This window comes from Octopus sinensis, linkage group LG10 (assembly GCF_006345805.1).
Source record: "Octopus sinensis linkage group LG10, ASM634580v1, whole genome shotgun sequence".
Classification (NCBI taxonomy): domain Eukaryota; kingdom Metazoa; phylum Mollusca; class Cephalopoda; order Octopoda; family Octopodidae; genus Octopus; species Octopus sinensis.
Genome location: NC_043006.1, coordinates 79,789,130 through 79,806,629, shown reverse-complemented (window position 1 = coordinate 79,806,629; position 17,500 = coordinate 79,789,130). Strand labels below are relative to the sequence as shown.

Here is a 17,500-nt window from a genome sequence, read left to right as displayed (position 1 = left end):
GCACCTAGAAAGTTATCCTCCGAGGCACAAGTCCGAGCAAGATACAAGATTGTTTGTGGAAGACCAGCAGTCGCCCATACATACTAATCTCTCCTCTCCACGCCACTGATGTTATCCAATGGAAAAGCAAAGACCGATACAGCTTTTCACCAGTGACATCGCATTTCATTTCCACAACCGAGTGGACTGAATAATATATTCCTCTACGGACGGGACGTCAGTCCATCGCAGGATTGCTCATTTTTACCTGCTGAGTTACCTGCTCAAGAACAAAACACATTGCCCGTCCAGGAATCGAAACTACAATCTTATGATCGTGAGTCTAACACCCTAACCGTTAGCGTACTGGACGAAATGCTTAGCGGCATTTCGCCCGTCACTACGTTCTGAGTTCAAATTCCTTTCATCCTTTCGGGGTCGATAAATTAAGTACCAGTTACTCTCTGGAGTCTATGTAATCGACCTATCCCCACCCCCAAAATTTCAGGCTTTGTGCCTAAGGTAAAAAAGAAAAATAAACCCTAACCATTAAGCCATGCGCCTCCACTATATCCCGCGTGGCCTATCTAGATGGTCCCCAAGTAGTTGACTTAAGTAGTATTAATAAGAATTTAACTATTGATAAAGATTCAAGTCAACTACCCAAATAGTAAATTCCTTGGGTAGTAGACTTAACCTATTACTCGATTTATCACCGCCACTGACACATATAAAAATTCTAGAATGAGCAAATTTAACCCTTAGAAAGGCGAAATTTGCCGCTGGAGTAAACTTACCCCAATTTGGGAATACCTGCTCTATGAGTATCTGTATCAAGATTAGAAACACTTTATTATATCTAGTTATATATTCTATGGCGTGTTACATAATTTTCTTGAAACAGGGATAAATATCGCTAAGTTAAGGCATGAAGAAAATCGATGTTACTGCTAATAATACTGCGCAAGTGCATTCTCGGTTTACCGGAGACCGTTGGTTACCTGTAATGATCGTTATAATACACTATAATGCATTAAATTATATCCCTCTGTAATACATTAATCCATGTTAATATAGTCTGTTTGTTATTTTATAGATAAAATTAAACATGCCGCCGTTTTAATTCCGGGTGATATCAGCTAAGTGACAGAATAAAACACAATTTATGGAAAGAAAGTTGCTACAGAGAAATAAAGCAATGACGTTTTGTGTTGACTGAGAGGTTTTCTTTATTTCATTGAGTTTATTTGTCGAAGTGATTAAAATGAGTTCACCTCCAAAAACGCCCGTTTCGGGTTCTACTGACCTGCAAAAAGACTCTTTGAAGGGAATACTTCCAAAAAGTATTCAGTGCATTAAGGAACTGCAAGAATACGACATGGAGCGGTTATTCAGTAGTGCTTCCACTAACTGGATGCTATCGACCGAAGAATACCGTCTCACCACTTCAGCCCCTCTTGGACTCATTGGTGGTTCGTCTCTCCTAGACTACAGGTATTGTGTCCTACTGCTGGAAGAAGATAGCACTATAAAACCTCTTGACTACAGAGAAGTAAGTTATTACCGTTATCTTTTACTTGTTTCAGTCATGAGACTCCGGCCATGCTGGGGCTCCGCCTTGAACTTTCTGGTCGAATGAATCAACCCCAGTACTTATTCTATAAGCCTGGTATTTTTTCCATCGGTCCGTTTTGCCGAACTGCTACGTTACGGAGATGCAAGCACACCAACACCGATTGTCAAGCAGTGGTGGCGGGACAAACGCAGACAGAAAGACACACACACACACACACACACGCACACACACACACACACACACACACATACACACACACACACACACACGCACGCACACACACACACACACACACACACATATATATATATATATATATACGACGAGCTGCTTTCAGTATCCGTCAACCAAATCCTTTCACAAGGTTTTGGTCAGCCGGAAGCTATAGTGGAAAACACTCAAGGTCCCACTGCGTGGGACTAAACTCGGAATTATGTGGTTGGGAAGCAAGTTTCTTACCACACAGCCACATCTGCGCCCATAAAAATTTCTGTCAGCAGTGGGGGTTTGGGTTTTTTTTTTGGGGGGGGGGGGGGTGCTACAAGATATTAATTTCAAATTTTTGGCATAAAGCCAACAAGTTCGGGGTGGGGTAAGTACGGTACTTATCCCAAAAGGTTGAAAGGCAAACTTGACCTCGGCGGAACATGAAGACGGACGAAATACCGCTAAGCATTTTGCCCGCTGTGCTAACGATTCGGCCAGCTCGCCGGCCTTTTATTACAAAATATTAATATGTAACTGCAGATCACCAGATCAATATAATACCAAACAAGTAAAACAGTCGATTATGATTCGTATTCTTTCACGGGTACTGTGTTATGTCACTCAACACTTAACACTCAAACGGTACGAGCCATCCTGTATAAAATGGCTACTACATGATCAGAACACTGTAGACAGCGGTAACACTGAAATTGACAAGTGTTTCGCTTTCTTTAGTTCTGAGTTCAAATATCTTGCCTTGCCTTGGGCTTTACTTTAAGAGTCCAACTCTTGATGGATTTTGTAGATGCGCCGTCATGACATTCCAACTCTTGTAGATGCGCCGTCATGGCATTCCACGTACCTTAGGTATTTTTTAAAACTTGTCAAAGACCATCTCTCTTCAGATTTATGCAAAACCAATTTCTTCCAGAAAAAGAGAGCGGGAATCATTAAGACATCAGTCCCCACCATATACACGCAGTCGAGACTTGTGAAAACTCTTCCAGTCTCAACAACGAAGGAATTGATCTTGACGGAGTGTCGTCTATCGCACTTAAATGATGCGCTCAAAAGCTAGGTTCTACGTTCGTTAAACATTTTATTCTATTAAAGCTTCTTTTCATTTGAAGTTATATATATACAAACAATTTAATATTACGTGAAAGATCACTCAATCCTTTTCTAGTACTGTATCTATTCATTAATTTTTACAAGGAAAAGGTTGACACTGGCTTTGAAGTTTCCGCTGATTGTGTCTGTTTATTTAATGTTATTGTTCTAAGTAAATTTTAATAATAGCAATAGAACGCTTAAGGGAGATTCGGTGGTAAACGTAGGGTCAAATTCCTTAGGAATAAGTCGCAGGCGAAACTTAATGTCCAGCCAAAACGAGTGGCTGCGTGGTAAGAAGCTTGCTTCCCAACCACGTGGTTCCAGGTTCACTCCCACTACGTGGCATCTTGGGCAAGTGTCTTCTGCTGCGCCCCGAGCTGACCAAAGCCTTGTGAGTGGATTTGATAGACGGAATCTGAAAGTAGCCTGTCGTGGGGGGGGAGGTACAGGCGTGGCTGTGTGGTAAGAAGCTTGCTTCTCAACCACGTGATTCTGGCTTCAGTTCGACTGCGTGGTACCTTGGGCAAGTGTCTTCAACTATAACACCAGGCCAACCAAAGCCTTGTGAGTGGGATTGGTAGACGGAAACTGAAAGAAGCCCGTCGTGTGTGTGTGTGTGGTGTGTGTGTGTGTGTGTGTGTGTGTGTTCGACAAGGGTAACGATAAAATAAGTACCAGGCTTTAAAAAATATACTGGGGTCGATTTGTTCTACAAAAAACTCTTCAAGGCGGTGCCCCAGCTTGGTTTGCAGTCCAATGACGGAAGCAAATAAAAGATATATATATATATATATAATATATATATATATAATATATATATATATATATATATATATATATACATACATACATACATACATACATACATACATACATACATACATACATACATACATACATACATACACACATGCATACATACATGCATACATGCATGCATACATTATGATTATGGCTGCCTCCTCGTTATCGAGTATGGCCATTGCACGAAGCTTAACTGTTCCTGGTGCTGTGATCGAATGTGACTTTTTAGCCCAGCTAAATATCTACAATGTCTTGTACAAAATTGGCAACTAAAACCTTTACTGGTAATAGCCGGCTGTAGTCATAACTGGGCTTCATGTACCTTTGCATGTCGTTTAAGTCCTCCTGCCGAATTACACTCTCTTCCACATGCCCGACAGATATGATCAGTATAGTGTGTTACACCACCACCAGTGGCCAGGTTGTCACTCATCTGTCTCGTTTTATGACTCCGAAGATGACTCATGAGTCCAGCTTTACTGAGGCAGGGTCTTGCACAGACATTGCATGTCAGAATCAAAGGAAGACCCTTTCCTTCTGGAATACATACATACATACATACATACATACATACATACATACATACATACATACATACATACATACATACATACATACATACATACATGCATGCATGCATAATTCATTGCCTATCTACACTTTCATTTATAGATCCATCAAATGATCCGTGAACTGACAAACGGAATTTATGCTTTGAACCAAACACCTTCAGTGTCTTTGGAACCAAACTATGACCAAACATCGTCATGCTGTCTTCCTGCAGCCTATGACAACACCAAAGTTGGACAACTTTTTATCGAAGTGGACTACATGCTTAAGGCTCTCTGGCATGGTGCCTACCTACCAAAAGATAAAAGATCGAAATTTCTCGAAAAATGGCGAGCGAACTATAAAGCCAACAGTTTTGGTGTTAAAAACGAAGATAAAAGACTGATTCCGTCAGAATTTACCGGCATAGGTAGATTTATTCTATAAATTACTTTTATTTATATTTAATAAGAAAATAGATCATTGTATAAGATTTTTAATAAGTTTGTATTAGAAGTAATTTTGTATTACGTTTTTGTGAATTAGACCTAGGCCTGCACTGATGTAGAAGATCAATGCGTGAAAGATAATCCAGTCTTGACCATCTCGTCTGTTTTCCGAAAATAGTACAGCTGGGGCAGCATTTCCAGTATTTTCTTTTTTTTTAATGCTACAGAGTGATTCAAAGATATTGACTATTATTTCTAGCATCCGAGTGACAACAGAGAGGATTTCTCGAAGAGCCATTTTGTGGTCATAGGGTTTGTGTGTGTGTGTGTGTGTGTGTGTGTGTGTGTGTGTGTGTGTGTACATATATACATAGATGTATAAATAATATCACCATTACAAGAATCTTTGCCATATTTTGCAGAGAAATATGGATTAATCTATCAACAAAGAATAATAACCCAAAATAATCTATGAACAAAGAAATCCTTACACTAACATTCCTAATCAACTGCCACTCCATAATATCTGTCAGGTGTTCTACATCTCTTTCCATGAACCATCTCTGTTTTGCCCCAAGGGTCCTCAATTCTTAGATTTCCTGACTTTGTGTAAAAGAAAATAGAGGAGGATCGGTTAATTATGATTTTATTCAACATATTCGCTTCTCAGATACACATATTTATTGCAGCGGTCCCTCAGTTTTTCTAAGCCCTGTAAAAGAACTCGGAAAGTTAGACCTCCAACCAGGCCTTTCGTGATACTCTTAAAGCAAGGAACTTTTCAGTACCTCTTCGTATATACACACACACACACACACACACACAAAGAGGAGAGAGTGCTGAAAAGTTCCTGGCTTTAACCCCTTAATGGATCAATTATTTTGACATGGCGTTTCATTTCAGAGCACAATTTTTTATTTCCTTTTTTAATTATATACACTGTGTTAATCACAAAAAAAAAGATTTTTATCTTGTTTCTTTTATTTCTTATTATAGAAATTAAAATGTACTTTTACTCATTTGGATTTAAACGAGTTAACTCGGACATTGAAAAAATACATATAACTTAACTATCTTTTATAAGATGTATTGCTTTTAAATCAAAGGAATTTTTTTTTAAATGAGATGGCCAGTTTATTTAGAATGATAATTTTTAAAACAAGGAGTTACACACAAAGTTATCTTGCAAACATCACACATGTATCTGCTTTCTCTTCGAATCTTCTTTCCTTTAGCGTCTCTCTTCTCTGCGCATTTTGCACAGTCTTGTGGGGTTCTTTTTCTTATTACTTGGTGGTATTTCCATTAGAAAGTGACCAGCTGGGGCAAATCTTATTGGATGTGGGATCGACGATGGTCTTCCTGGCTTCGTGGGAAGCAATAAGGGCCTATATTTTTCAATAATCTTGGTGATTATTTGCATTCGAAATTTCAGCGGTTTCATAGCAGAAGCTGAAGTTTCCAAAGATGCTTAATACAAAACATAAGCATTCCAGATAGCCAAATCCATCAAATGAAAAAATACTTTTTTATAATATTTTTCCCACGTAAATTTTTTTTTCTCCGAGTAAATTCGTGAATTCTCAAAAATGAAACGACACAAAATAAATAAACTCGTTTGAGTACTAAAATTAAAAGTTAATTTTGACCGAGTATACTCGTCTAGATCTAAAAAGATACATTTGGGATGCACGAATAAACTCGGGATAATCTATTAAGGGGTTTTAAGAGTATAGCGAAAGGCTTGGTTGGAGACCCAATCTTCCGAGATCTTTTACAGAGCTTAGAAAAACTGAATAACCGCTGCAATAAGTGTGTAAAACTGAAAGAGGAATAGGTTGAATAAAATCACAATCAACTTATCCTTTTGTATTTTCTTTTACCTAAAGTCAGGAACTTTTCAGCATACACTCGTACATTATCATGGATTGCATCTAGATCTTGCAAAATTTAAGAAACATTCGTCTGCAAATGATGATAATGGGGATCTTTACCTTTTGACCGACAGATTTTTAAAATAATTTTTTGTAACTAAACACTTTCAAACTTCGGACACTGGTAGAATATATCATATAAAGGAGGCGCAATGGCCCAGTGGTTAGGGCAGCGGACTCGCGGTTTCGATTCCCAGACCGGGCGTTGTGAGTGTTTATTGAGCGAAAACACCTAAAGCTCCACGAGGCTCCGGCAGGGATGGTGGCGATCCCTGCTGTACTCTTTCACCACAACTTTCTCTCACTCTTACTTCCTGTTTCTGTTTTACCTGTATTTCAAAGGGCCGGCCTTGTCACTCTCTGTGTCACGCTGAATATCCCCGAGAACTACGTTAAGGGTACACGTGTCTGTGGAGTGCTTAGCCACTTAGACGTTAATTTCACGAGCAGGCTGTTCCGTTGATCGGATCAACCGGAACCCTCGTCGTCGTAACCGACGGAGTGCTTCCCTCGATATCATATAAAACATCTTTTACTCTTAGCGTTTTTGAGAAAAGCTTATATTTAGGAAGTTATTTCACGTTAAAGTTGTATTTCGATAATTTCAACCAATCAATGACGTGTATTCAGCTGAATAAATTTACTGCCGTTGTTTGTCAACAACAACTATCGGCGGTGTATTTTTCGTTTGTCACTGTTATTTATGACATCGTTCGTGCGTTTGTACTGGTTTTAGCGTTAAGTTTTTAGGGTTACGGTTAAGGTTTTAGGGTTAGGGTTAGGGTTAGGGTTTTAGGGTTAGGGTTAGGGTTAGGGTTAGAGTTAAGGTTTTAGGGTTAGGGTTGTCATAAATAACAGTGACAAACGAAATATACACCACCGGAAGTTCTTGTTGACAAACAACAGCATAATTTTATTCAGCTTAATACATGTCATTGATTGGTTGAAATTATCGAAATACTACAACTTTAACGTGAAATAACTTCCTAAATATAAGCTTTTCTCAAAAACGCTAAGAGTAAAAGATGATTTATATGACACATTCTATCAGTGTCCGGATTTTGAAAGTGTTTAGTTACAAAAAATTATTTTTTAAATCTGTCGGTCAAAAGGTAAAGATCCGATATTGGTTCTAGACAAATATACAAATATCGACTCTTATAGATATAGATACTAATGTGAGTGAATATGTGTGTGTGTGTGTGTGTGTGTGCGCGCGCGCATGTGTGTGTAAGTAGGAAACAGCTTGTTTTATTTTGTTTTTTTTTTTGTTTTTTTCAAGCATGTTATTATATTAAAACATATTCAAGTTTGACCATTTTTGTTAAGGATTTTTTTCATATTTTCTTGTTAATCATTTATATTTGGTCAGCAACAGTGTTCCTAATCCTAAATCCATCATAGAGACTTCCCAATCTGATTTTAAAATTAAACTGTTTCAACGGAGTACATGTGCGTTCGCGCGCGTGTGTGTGTGTGCATTGCATGATATATATTGCATACATATATATGTCTGCATGTATATATGCATGTATTTACATATGTATTTATATATACAATGTATTATTATACATATGCAAAAACAAGGGGAGGCGCAGGTAATAACATTAAAAATAAATACCACTTTACCCCTGGTGTCTGTATATATTTATATATTTCTCATCTCAGGTATGATCGACCTCATGAAAGACCCTGAAATTTCTGCAGCTTTTCCGAAATCCACACCCGATACCATCTCCAGCTGTCGTACATTTTCAGTGCTCAGCGACTACTTGAGTATGCAAATGCTGCTTAGTCAACTGTCAATCATCCATCACGAAGACCTTTTCATGATAAATGCAGCATGGTCGATCAGCAGTAAAGTAGTGTTGAGCAATGACAAAGCCGATCCTGAGACTATAGCGTCGTTAAATATCTATCTCCAGCAACAAGTCGAAATCGTCAGCCGAGCGTTAGAAGTAAAGGCAAATATGAGGCGTAGCCTTATCATGTTAAAGCTTGTCTCTTTTCTGACTACGCTTTTTGTTGGAATGAGAAAACGTATGAAAATCCCGCATAAAGACCGTTTACTGAAGCCATATCCTGGTAAGACGATATTTTTTTTCTTTTTTCTTTTTTGTTAAGATTATATAGGACTGAGGTAACTCCTCCAGAAGTTATAGAGACATAAATAGAAGAGCGCCATAGTTATCACGTGAAAGTGGTTGAACGATATTTCGGCATCTAGCGTGCATCTAGCAGAGTGACACGTAATCTTTGAACCTGTGGAAGGCATGCTAGATGCCGAAATGTCGTTCAACCAATTTCACATGATAACTATGGCACTCTTCTATTTATGTCTCTATTATTATTATTAATATTATTATTGTTGTTGTTGTTGTTGTTGTTGTTGTTGTTGTTGTTATTGCTGTTATTATTATCATTATTGTTATTATTATTATTATTATTATTATTATCATTATTGTTATTATTATTATTATTATTATTATTATTATTATTACTACTATTATTACTATTACTATTATTATTATTATTATTATTATTATTATTATTATTATTATTATTATTATTATTATATGTTTGACTTTTGCTTTACATTTGTACAAGTTGGCTCCAAGTCTCACCCAGAGGCCTCAAGAGACAACAAGTTGGAAGTTCTATTGTTATTACTATTACTATTATTATTATTATTATTATTATTATTATATTATTATTATTATTATTATTATTATTATTACTAATGTGGGATCATGTCGTAAGCTTTGCGGTAATCAATTATTATTGTTTTACTTCTCAGATCGCTCGGTCTTGTTTGTTCTGGTAGATTCTGTGTGAGCGGACAGCAGCCTGCTGTCAGAGGTTTCACAGGGTCTCTTTCCGCACATTACAAGCTTTGATACTTGGTTGTTAATTATCGTGGGACACATTCAACATCCAAATACCAATCTCAAAATCTTATGGTAGTAGAATAGTGTTTTGGGCTTGCTCTGCTCTCGTGTGAATTCCGATTTCTCTGATATATTTCTCGAACTTGGCTATTAGTTCTCCGAGTGCCCCTACAACTGCTGGGATGACAGACATTCTCTTCATAGCCCAGATTCTTGCAATTTCGCCTTTTACTAGTCTATACTTTTCAATCTTATCAAATTCTTTGTCACTCGTGCGTGCATCCCCAAGTATTGCAATATCTATAATCTTGGTTTCCTTTTTTCCTTTATCTACCACAACAATATCTGTTCATATCAATATAAACTGTTGACACTTCGTTGTATAAGCTCAGTTATCAGCTCCGTCAGTTGTAGTACTTAATAAATTATTGAGGCAATTATTATTCATATATATCAATATATATTGTTCTCACTGTAGTTGATGAATGTCGAACGGAAACAGATTTACCTCCCCTCATGCTGCCACCCGAGTGCACATTTTCGTTCTTCAAAAATGAGGGACCTTATTTCCACCTTCACGGAGGTAAGTAGCCGCCATGACACTGATTTAGTGATGAATTTTCTCATAAAATCTGTTCTCTCTCTCTCTCCCAGTCTCTCTCTCTCTCCCTCCCTCTCTCTCTCTTTCTCATTTATTTCTCCTTGTCGTTTAATTAGGAATTTCCATCGATTTTGACACACCGTCGGTTACTGAGACAGACCATTCGATAAAAGATGCTTATAACACAGTGAAGAGTTCGGCGTTGGATCATTTAGATGAACTACTGAATAAAGAGCCGCCTTTGTTTGACCATCAGTTCAGTGTTCCGCTGCAGAAAATTGGAAATAAAAGGCAGGTTTTCTTTTGTTTTTGTTTTTGTTTTGTCTTTTTTTGTCTTGATAAATATATAACGAGTGAAGAATTCAGTTATCCTTTATCTTTTACTTGTTTCATGCGGTCATGCTGGGGCACTGCCTTCAAGAACTTTTAGTCGAATGAATCAACTCCAGCAGTCTTTTTCTTTTTTTTTTTCTTTTTTTTCTTCTTTTTTTTTCTCTTTTTTTTTTTCTTAAGCCTGGTACTTATTCTATCGGTCTCTTTTGCCGAACCGCTGTACGTGGTTGTAAACACACCAACACCGGTTGTCAAGCGGTGGTGACGGAAAAAAAGAGACAAACACAAACACCACACACACACACACACACGCACGCACACACACACACACACACACCACACACACACACACACACACACACTCACACGCACGCACGCATATATGTAGAGCAGGAGTGGCTGTGCGGTAAGTAGCTTCCTTGGATGGAAGCACTCCGTTGGTTACGACGACGAGGGTTCCGGTTGATCCGATCAACGGAACAGCCTGCTCGTGAAATTAACGTGTAAGTGGCTGAGCACTCCACAGACACGTGTACCCTTAACGTAGTTCTCGGGGATATTCAGCGTGACACAGAGAGTGACAAGGCCGGCCCTTTGAAATACAGGTACAACAGAAACAGGAAGTAAGAGTGAGAGAAAGTTGTGGTGAAAGAGTACAGCAGGGATCACCACCATCCCTGCCGGAGCCTTGTGGAGCTTTAGGTGTTTTCGCTCAATAAACACTCACAACGCCCGGTCTGGGAATCGAAACCGCGATCCTACGACCGCAAGTCTGCTGCCCTAACCACTGGGCCATTGCGCCTCCATACCAACTACATGGTTCGAGGTTCAGTCCCACTGCTTGGCATCATGGGCAAGTGTCTTCTACTATAACCTCAGGCCGACCAAAGCCTTGTGAGTGGATCTGGTAGACGGAAACTGAAAGAAGCCCGTCATATGTGTGTGTGTGTGTGTATGTGTGTGTGTGTGTTGTGTGTGTGTGTGTGTGTGTGTGTGTGTGCACGTTTGTGAGTCGGTGTTTGTTCCCCACCATCACTTGACAACCGATGCTGATGTGTTTACGTCCTCGTAACTTAGCGGTTCGGCAAAAGAGACCGATAGAATAAGTACTAGGCTTACAAAGAATCAGTCCTGGAATCGACTTGTTCGACTAAAGACGATGCTCCAGCACGGCCGCAGTCAAATGACTGAGGCAAGTAAAAGAATATATTACATATATATACTAATATATATATATATATATATATATATATATATTATATATATATATATATACATAATAATAATATGAGGGATATTATTGCAAACTTACAGATGGTATAATTTAATTTTTCACAATTGAATTGATAGAAGGTGGGGTTTTTTTATGATTTATAATATATATATATATATATAATATATATATATATATATATATATTATATATATATAGTATATATATATACGACAGATTTCTTTCAGTTTCCGTCTACCAAATCCACTGCAAGACCTCATAGTGGGACTGAACCCGGAAACATGTGGTTGGAAACCAAGCTTCTTACCACACAGTCACGCCTGCGTCTATAGCTGTTGGAATTACATTTATTCATCAATAACGTATGGCTGACAAATCATATAATATGAATGAAAACATGGCAGAGAGCAATGATACTGCCATATCGATTTGTATAATGATTGACCCACAGTCATTTAGTCATAACGCTTTTGAACAAATAAATACCATTCACAGAGTTGATGCGTATAATTATAAAAGAACATCCGGATGACCTGGAGAGAGGTAATGAATTGTCCAGCAAGTGGGGAGTTGCTGTTAGAAATGTCAAAAGTAAGATATAAATTGACAGTTTAATTGTATTTCTTGACAATATCATTACACACACACACACACATACACACACACACACACCCCTACATATATACATATATGATCAATAATAATAAATGGTAAAATTAATTAATAACCTTACCAAGTAGGGTATGCTAAAAGAACCATTATTGATAAACTTATACAAAAATTATTATAATTAGAAATAATTATAATTAGGGCTTAGCAAAATTGCTTCACAACATACCGAAAATTAGAAATAGCAGTTAAATACTATTCTACTACCATAAGATATCTCCCACACAGCAATACTCTCAACACACAGGCAAAGAGAAAAAATAACGAATCCACTCGGCTTTGATTAACTATATACGCGTTTCTGGATTAAAGATATGTAAAGGGAGATATCTTATGGTAGTAGAATAGAATTTAAAGGCTATTTCTAAATTTCGGTATATGTGGTGAAGCAATTTTTATACATATATATGTGTATGTATATATATATATATATATATATATATATATAATATATATATATATATAATCTTTCACTTAGTTATTTGTTTATCTACTATAATAATACTCTTGTATTTTTCTCCGTCACAACATATGGATGAGAAAGGAAGGGGGTGAAAGATGAATAAGGAAGGAAGGGGTGATGGCAAACTGTTAGTGGGAGCGTTTCAACTTTGAGTGAGTATATGTGTGTGTATGTAACAGGAAGGTGTGTGAATATGTGTGTGTGTGTGTGTGTGTGTGTGTACGATGTAAGGGAGATGGCGAGCATTCAACGCTGAAAAGAAAATCAAACAGCGTTTCAACTCTGTGTGAGTATATGTGCGTATGTACGTGTACAAGGGAAGTATGTGAACGTTTGTATGTGCGAACTAGCGTTCTTTCAGTAACACGCGATGATCGATGTCACATCTCAAACGACAACCAATAGATAACATTAAGAACTGTATTAATTTGATTTACCATCCATATTTTGTTTTCTTCAAAATAATTATTACCTCGGAACTTCCCAGAAACATTTCGACGAAATTTCCCGGAAGTTAGAATATCCTTGGACCATCCCATACAGTTATCGACGAAATTTTCCTGAAGTTAGAAATCCTCGGAACTTCCCAGGCAGTTTTCGACGTAATTTCCCAGAAGTTACAAAATCCTCGGAACTTCCCATGCAGTTTCCGATCAAATTTCCCGTGGTGTTTACAACGAAATTTCCCGAAAGTTTTGACCAATTTTCCCGGAAGTTAGAAATTCCTCGGAAATTCCCATGCGGTTTTCAGCGAAATTTGCCGGAAGTCAGAAAATCCTCGGAACTTCCCATGCAGTTTTCGACGAAATTTCCCGACATCTAGAAAATCCTCCATGGAGTTTACAACGAAATTTCCAGGAAGTTATAATAATCCTCGGAACTTCACATGCAGTGTTCGACCAAATTTCCCGGAAGTTAGAAAATCCTCGGAATTTGGAATGGAGTTTTCAACGAAATTTCCCGGAAGTTAGAATGTCCTCGGAACTTCCTTTGCAGTTTTCGACCAAATTTCCAGGAAGTTAGAAATCCTCGGAACTTCCCATGCAGTTTTCGATGAAATTTCCCATAGGTTAGAAAATCATCTGAACTTTCCGGAACATTTCGACCAAATTTCCCGGAAGTTAGAAAATGCGCGGAACTTTCCATGCAATTTTCCGTAAGTTAGAATTACTTCGGAACTTCCCATGCAGTTTTCGACGAAATTTCTTTCAATTCCTCGGAACTTTACGACCAAATTTCCCGGAATTTCGAAAATCCTCGGAACTTCCCATGCAGTTTTCGACGAACTTTCCAGGAAGTTAGAATATCCTCAGAACTCCCCCATATAGTTTATAACGAAATATCCGGAATTTATCACATCCTCGGAACTTCCCATGCAGTTTTCGACGAAATTTCCCGGAAGTTAGAACATCCTCCGAAATTTACCATGGAGTTTTCAACAAAGTTAGAATATCCTTGGAAGTTCCCATGCAGTTTTCTATGAAATTTCCAGTAAGTTAGAAAACCCTCGGGACTTCCCATGCCGTTTTCGACGAAATATCCCGGGAGTTCGGAAATCCTCGGAACTTCCCATGGAGTTTACAACGAAATTTCCCGGAAGTTAGAATAAACTCGGAACTTTCCATGAAGTTTTCAACGAAGTTACCCGGAAGTTAGAAAAATCCTCGGAACTTTCCATGAACTTTTCACTAAATTTCCCTGAAGTTAGGATGTCCTCGGAACTTCCCATGTAGTTTTCGATGCAATATCCCGGAAGTTAGAAAATCCTCGGACTTTCCTATGCAGTTTTCGATGAATTTTCCCGGAAGTTAGAAAATCCTCGGACTTTCCCAGAAGTTATCGACGAAATTTCTCTGGAGTTAGAAAATCCTCGGAACCTCCCAGGGAGTTTTCGACCACATTTCCAGGAAGTCAGAGTGTCCTTCCCAGGAAGCTTTGGTCATTTGGCGAACAGCTAGGTCATTTTATCGAATTCGTTTCGCGAACCGCCAAGTCATTTTATCGATCTCGTTTGGCGAACCGCGACGTCATTTTATCGATCTCGTTTCGCGAACCGCTACGTCATTTTATCGTCTCGTTTGTCGAAGCGCTACGTCATTTCATCGATCTCCTTTAGCGAACGGCGACGTCGTTTTATCGATCTCGTTTAGCGAAACGCTACGTCATTTTATCGACCTTTTTGTCGAACCGCTAGGTTATTTTATCGATCTCGTGTGGCGAACCGCTAATTCATTTTATCGATCTTGTTTGTCGAACGGTTAAGTCATTTTATGTCATTTTATCGATCTGGTTTGTCGAACCGCTAAGTCATTTTATCGATCTCGATTGGGGAACCACTAATTCATTTTATCGATCACGTTTGTCGAACCGCTAGGTCATTTTATCGATCTCGTTTGTCGAACCGCTAAGTCATTTTATCGATCTCGTTTGTCGAACCGCTAAGTCATTTTATCGATCTCGATTGGGGAACCGCTATCTCATTTTATCGATCTTATTTGGCGAAACGCTGTCATTTTATCGACCTCGTTTGTCGAGCCGCTACGTCATTTTATCGATCTCGTTTGGCGAACCGCTAAGTCATTTTATCGATCTCGTTTGTCGAACCGCTAAGTCATTTTATCGATATCGTTTGGCGAACCGCTAAATCGTTTTATCGATCTCGTTTGTCGAACCGCTAAGTCATTTTATCGATATCGTTTGGCGAACCGCTAAGTCATTTTATCGATATCGTTTGTCGAACCGCTAAGTCATTTTATCGATCTCGTTTGGCGAAACGCTACGTCATTTTATCGATCTCGTTGGTCGAACGGCTACGTCATTTTATCGATCTCGTTTGTCGAACCGCTAAGTCATTTTTTCGATCTCGTTTACCGGTGAGTGTCTTACATTATAAGACACAAAAAGAAAATGACTCTCCCCAGACACAACAAAATAAAAGAATTATTAGGCCAAATACTTGGTTTTCTGCCTTATTTATATATAAAATACTACACTTACCCGTCATTTTTGACGGCACGAGGCCAGCTAGTATTATTATATTATTTTATACTATTTTGTCACAGTGCTGTGAAAAACACTTGTATAAGAACACCGACCTTAATACTTTAGTACCCAGTACTTATATTTATAGATGGACAGATGGATGGATGGATCTATATGATTAGGTATATCTATGTATTTAACAATCCTTTATGCAAACGTTTTTGCAGATACTACACTATCGTGATAGAGTTTGAAACTTACTACCCTCAGATTCCTCAAGAACCATTATGGATCCGAGCTTACCTAGAAGAATTGACCAAACTGAAGACTAAACGAGCAACAAATATAGAAAACAGCATATTTGAAGTATTCAAAAAACATTTCGGTCTGAAGCGAGCACTTAAAAGCAAGGTGTTGTTATGTATTTACGTTTTCCTATTTTTCCATCTTTCAATTTATTTCCTCTCAGAATAATACGCTGGTCTGTATGATTGCACTCTCTTGTTGTAAATAACTGATGAAGGTTCTGCAATTTCTTTCTGGAGGAGGCACATGACCTAGTGGTTAGAGCAGCAGACTCGCGATCGAGGGATCGCGTGTTCGAATCTCAGACCGGGCGATGTGTGTGTTTATGAGCGAAAACACCTAAGCTCCACGCGGCTCCGGCAGAAGGGGTCAGCAAAAGAAATGCATCACCTCATACCGAAGTTCAGAAATAGCAGCCAAAATCTAAGTCATTTCTTCTACTTAAAAGAAGGGTCTACCAGATATATCAATAATAATAAAGAGTAAAATTAATTAATTAATTAATAATTAATAATTCCACCAAGTAGTACTTGGCATGTTAAAAGGACCATTTACGGTAAACTTAAACAATATTTTTTATAATTATGAATATAATTAAAATTAGGTTCGGTATGTGGTTAAGCAAATTTTTTTGCCAAACCCTAATTATAATTATATTCATAATTATAAATATATATAATATATATATATGTGTGTGTGTGTGTGTATTATATGAATATATATATGTGTTATATATATAATATATATATATAATATATATATGTATATATATATATATATATATATGTATATATATATATATGTAATATATATATATATATATATATATATATATATATTATATATATATATATATATATATATATATATATATATATATAAAGGCTGGCTCCTGCAGTTTCCGTTGCTTCAATCTTCTCGGCTAAAATTTGTACCAGTAACAACTGGGAGGGTAAACCGGTATCTCGTTCAAGGAATTGGCTTGTTTCATCACAAAAAAAAAGACAGAGATAAGCTGCAGACTAATTGGGCTTGAGGCTAGAGATAGAAATTTAGACGAAGAGGACAGTCGATTAGATCAATCAAGTACATGACTGCTACTTTATTTTATCTACCTCAAAAAATATGAAAGATAAAGGTGAAGTCGGAGAGATTTGGTATAAAGGATATAAAGGATCGGAATAAATATTGCAAGGCATAATGCATGACACTCAAACGATTCTGCTGATCTACTAACCTTGAATCGTCTAATAATTTAATAAAGGCAAAAATGTGGGAAAAGCCCTGATGAAGTGACTCTTAAAAAGTAATACTTTACTTTCAATGACCAGAAGCACACAAATATATATTTTTTTATATATAACGCTGGTCTACTGCAGGTAACATTCTCAGAGAACCTGACACTTATACCCG

The 17,500-nt window shown here is 37.7% G+C and overlaps 1 protein-coding gene across 2 annotated transcripts in view; it reads left to right on the top strand.

The window, feature by feature from the left end:
- LOC115216261 (ankyrin and armadillo repeat-containing protein-like) overlaps positions 1 to 17,500 on the top strand; it is a 56,336-nt gene that overhangs the window by 4,372 nt on the left and 34,464 nt on the right. For both annotated transcript variants that reach the window (XM_029785460.2, XM_036506841.1), the window contains exons 2-7: positions 1,076 to 1,531; positions 4,352 to 4,658; positions 8,280 to 8,696; positions 9,978 to 10,082; positions 10,217 to 10,391; positions 16,009 to 16,192. In XM_029785460.2, the coding sequence (XP_029641320.1) occupies positions 1,244 to 1,531; positions 4,352 to 4,658; positions 8,280 to 8,696; positions 9,978 to 10,082; positions 10,217 to 10,391; positions 16,009 to 16,192 (1,476 nt within the window). In that variant the 5' untranslated portion in view covers positions 1,076 to 1,243. The remainder of the gene's footprint in view (positions 1 to 1,075; positions 1,532 to 4,351; positions 4,659 to 8,279; positions 8,697 to 9,977; positions 10,083 to 10,216; positions 10,392 to 16,008; positions 16,193 to 17,500) is intronic.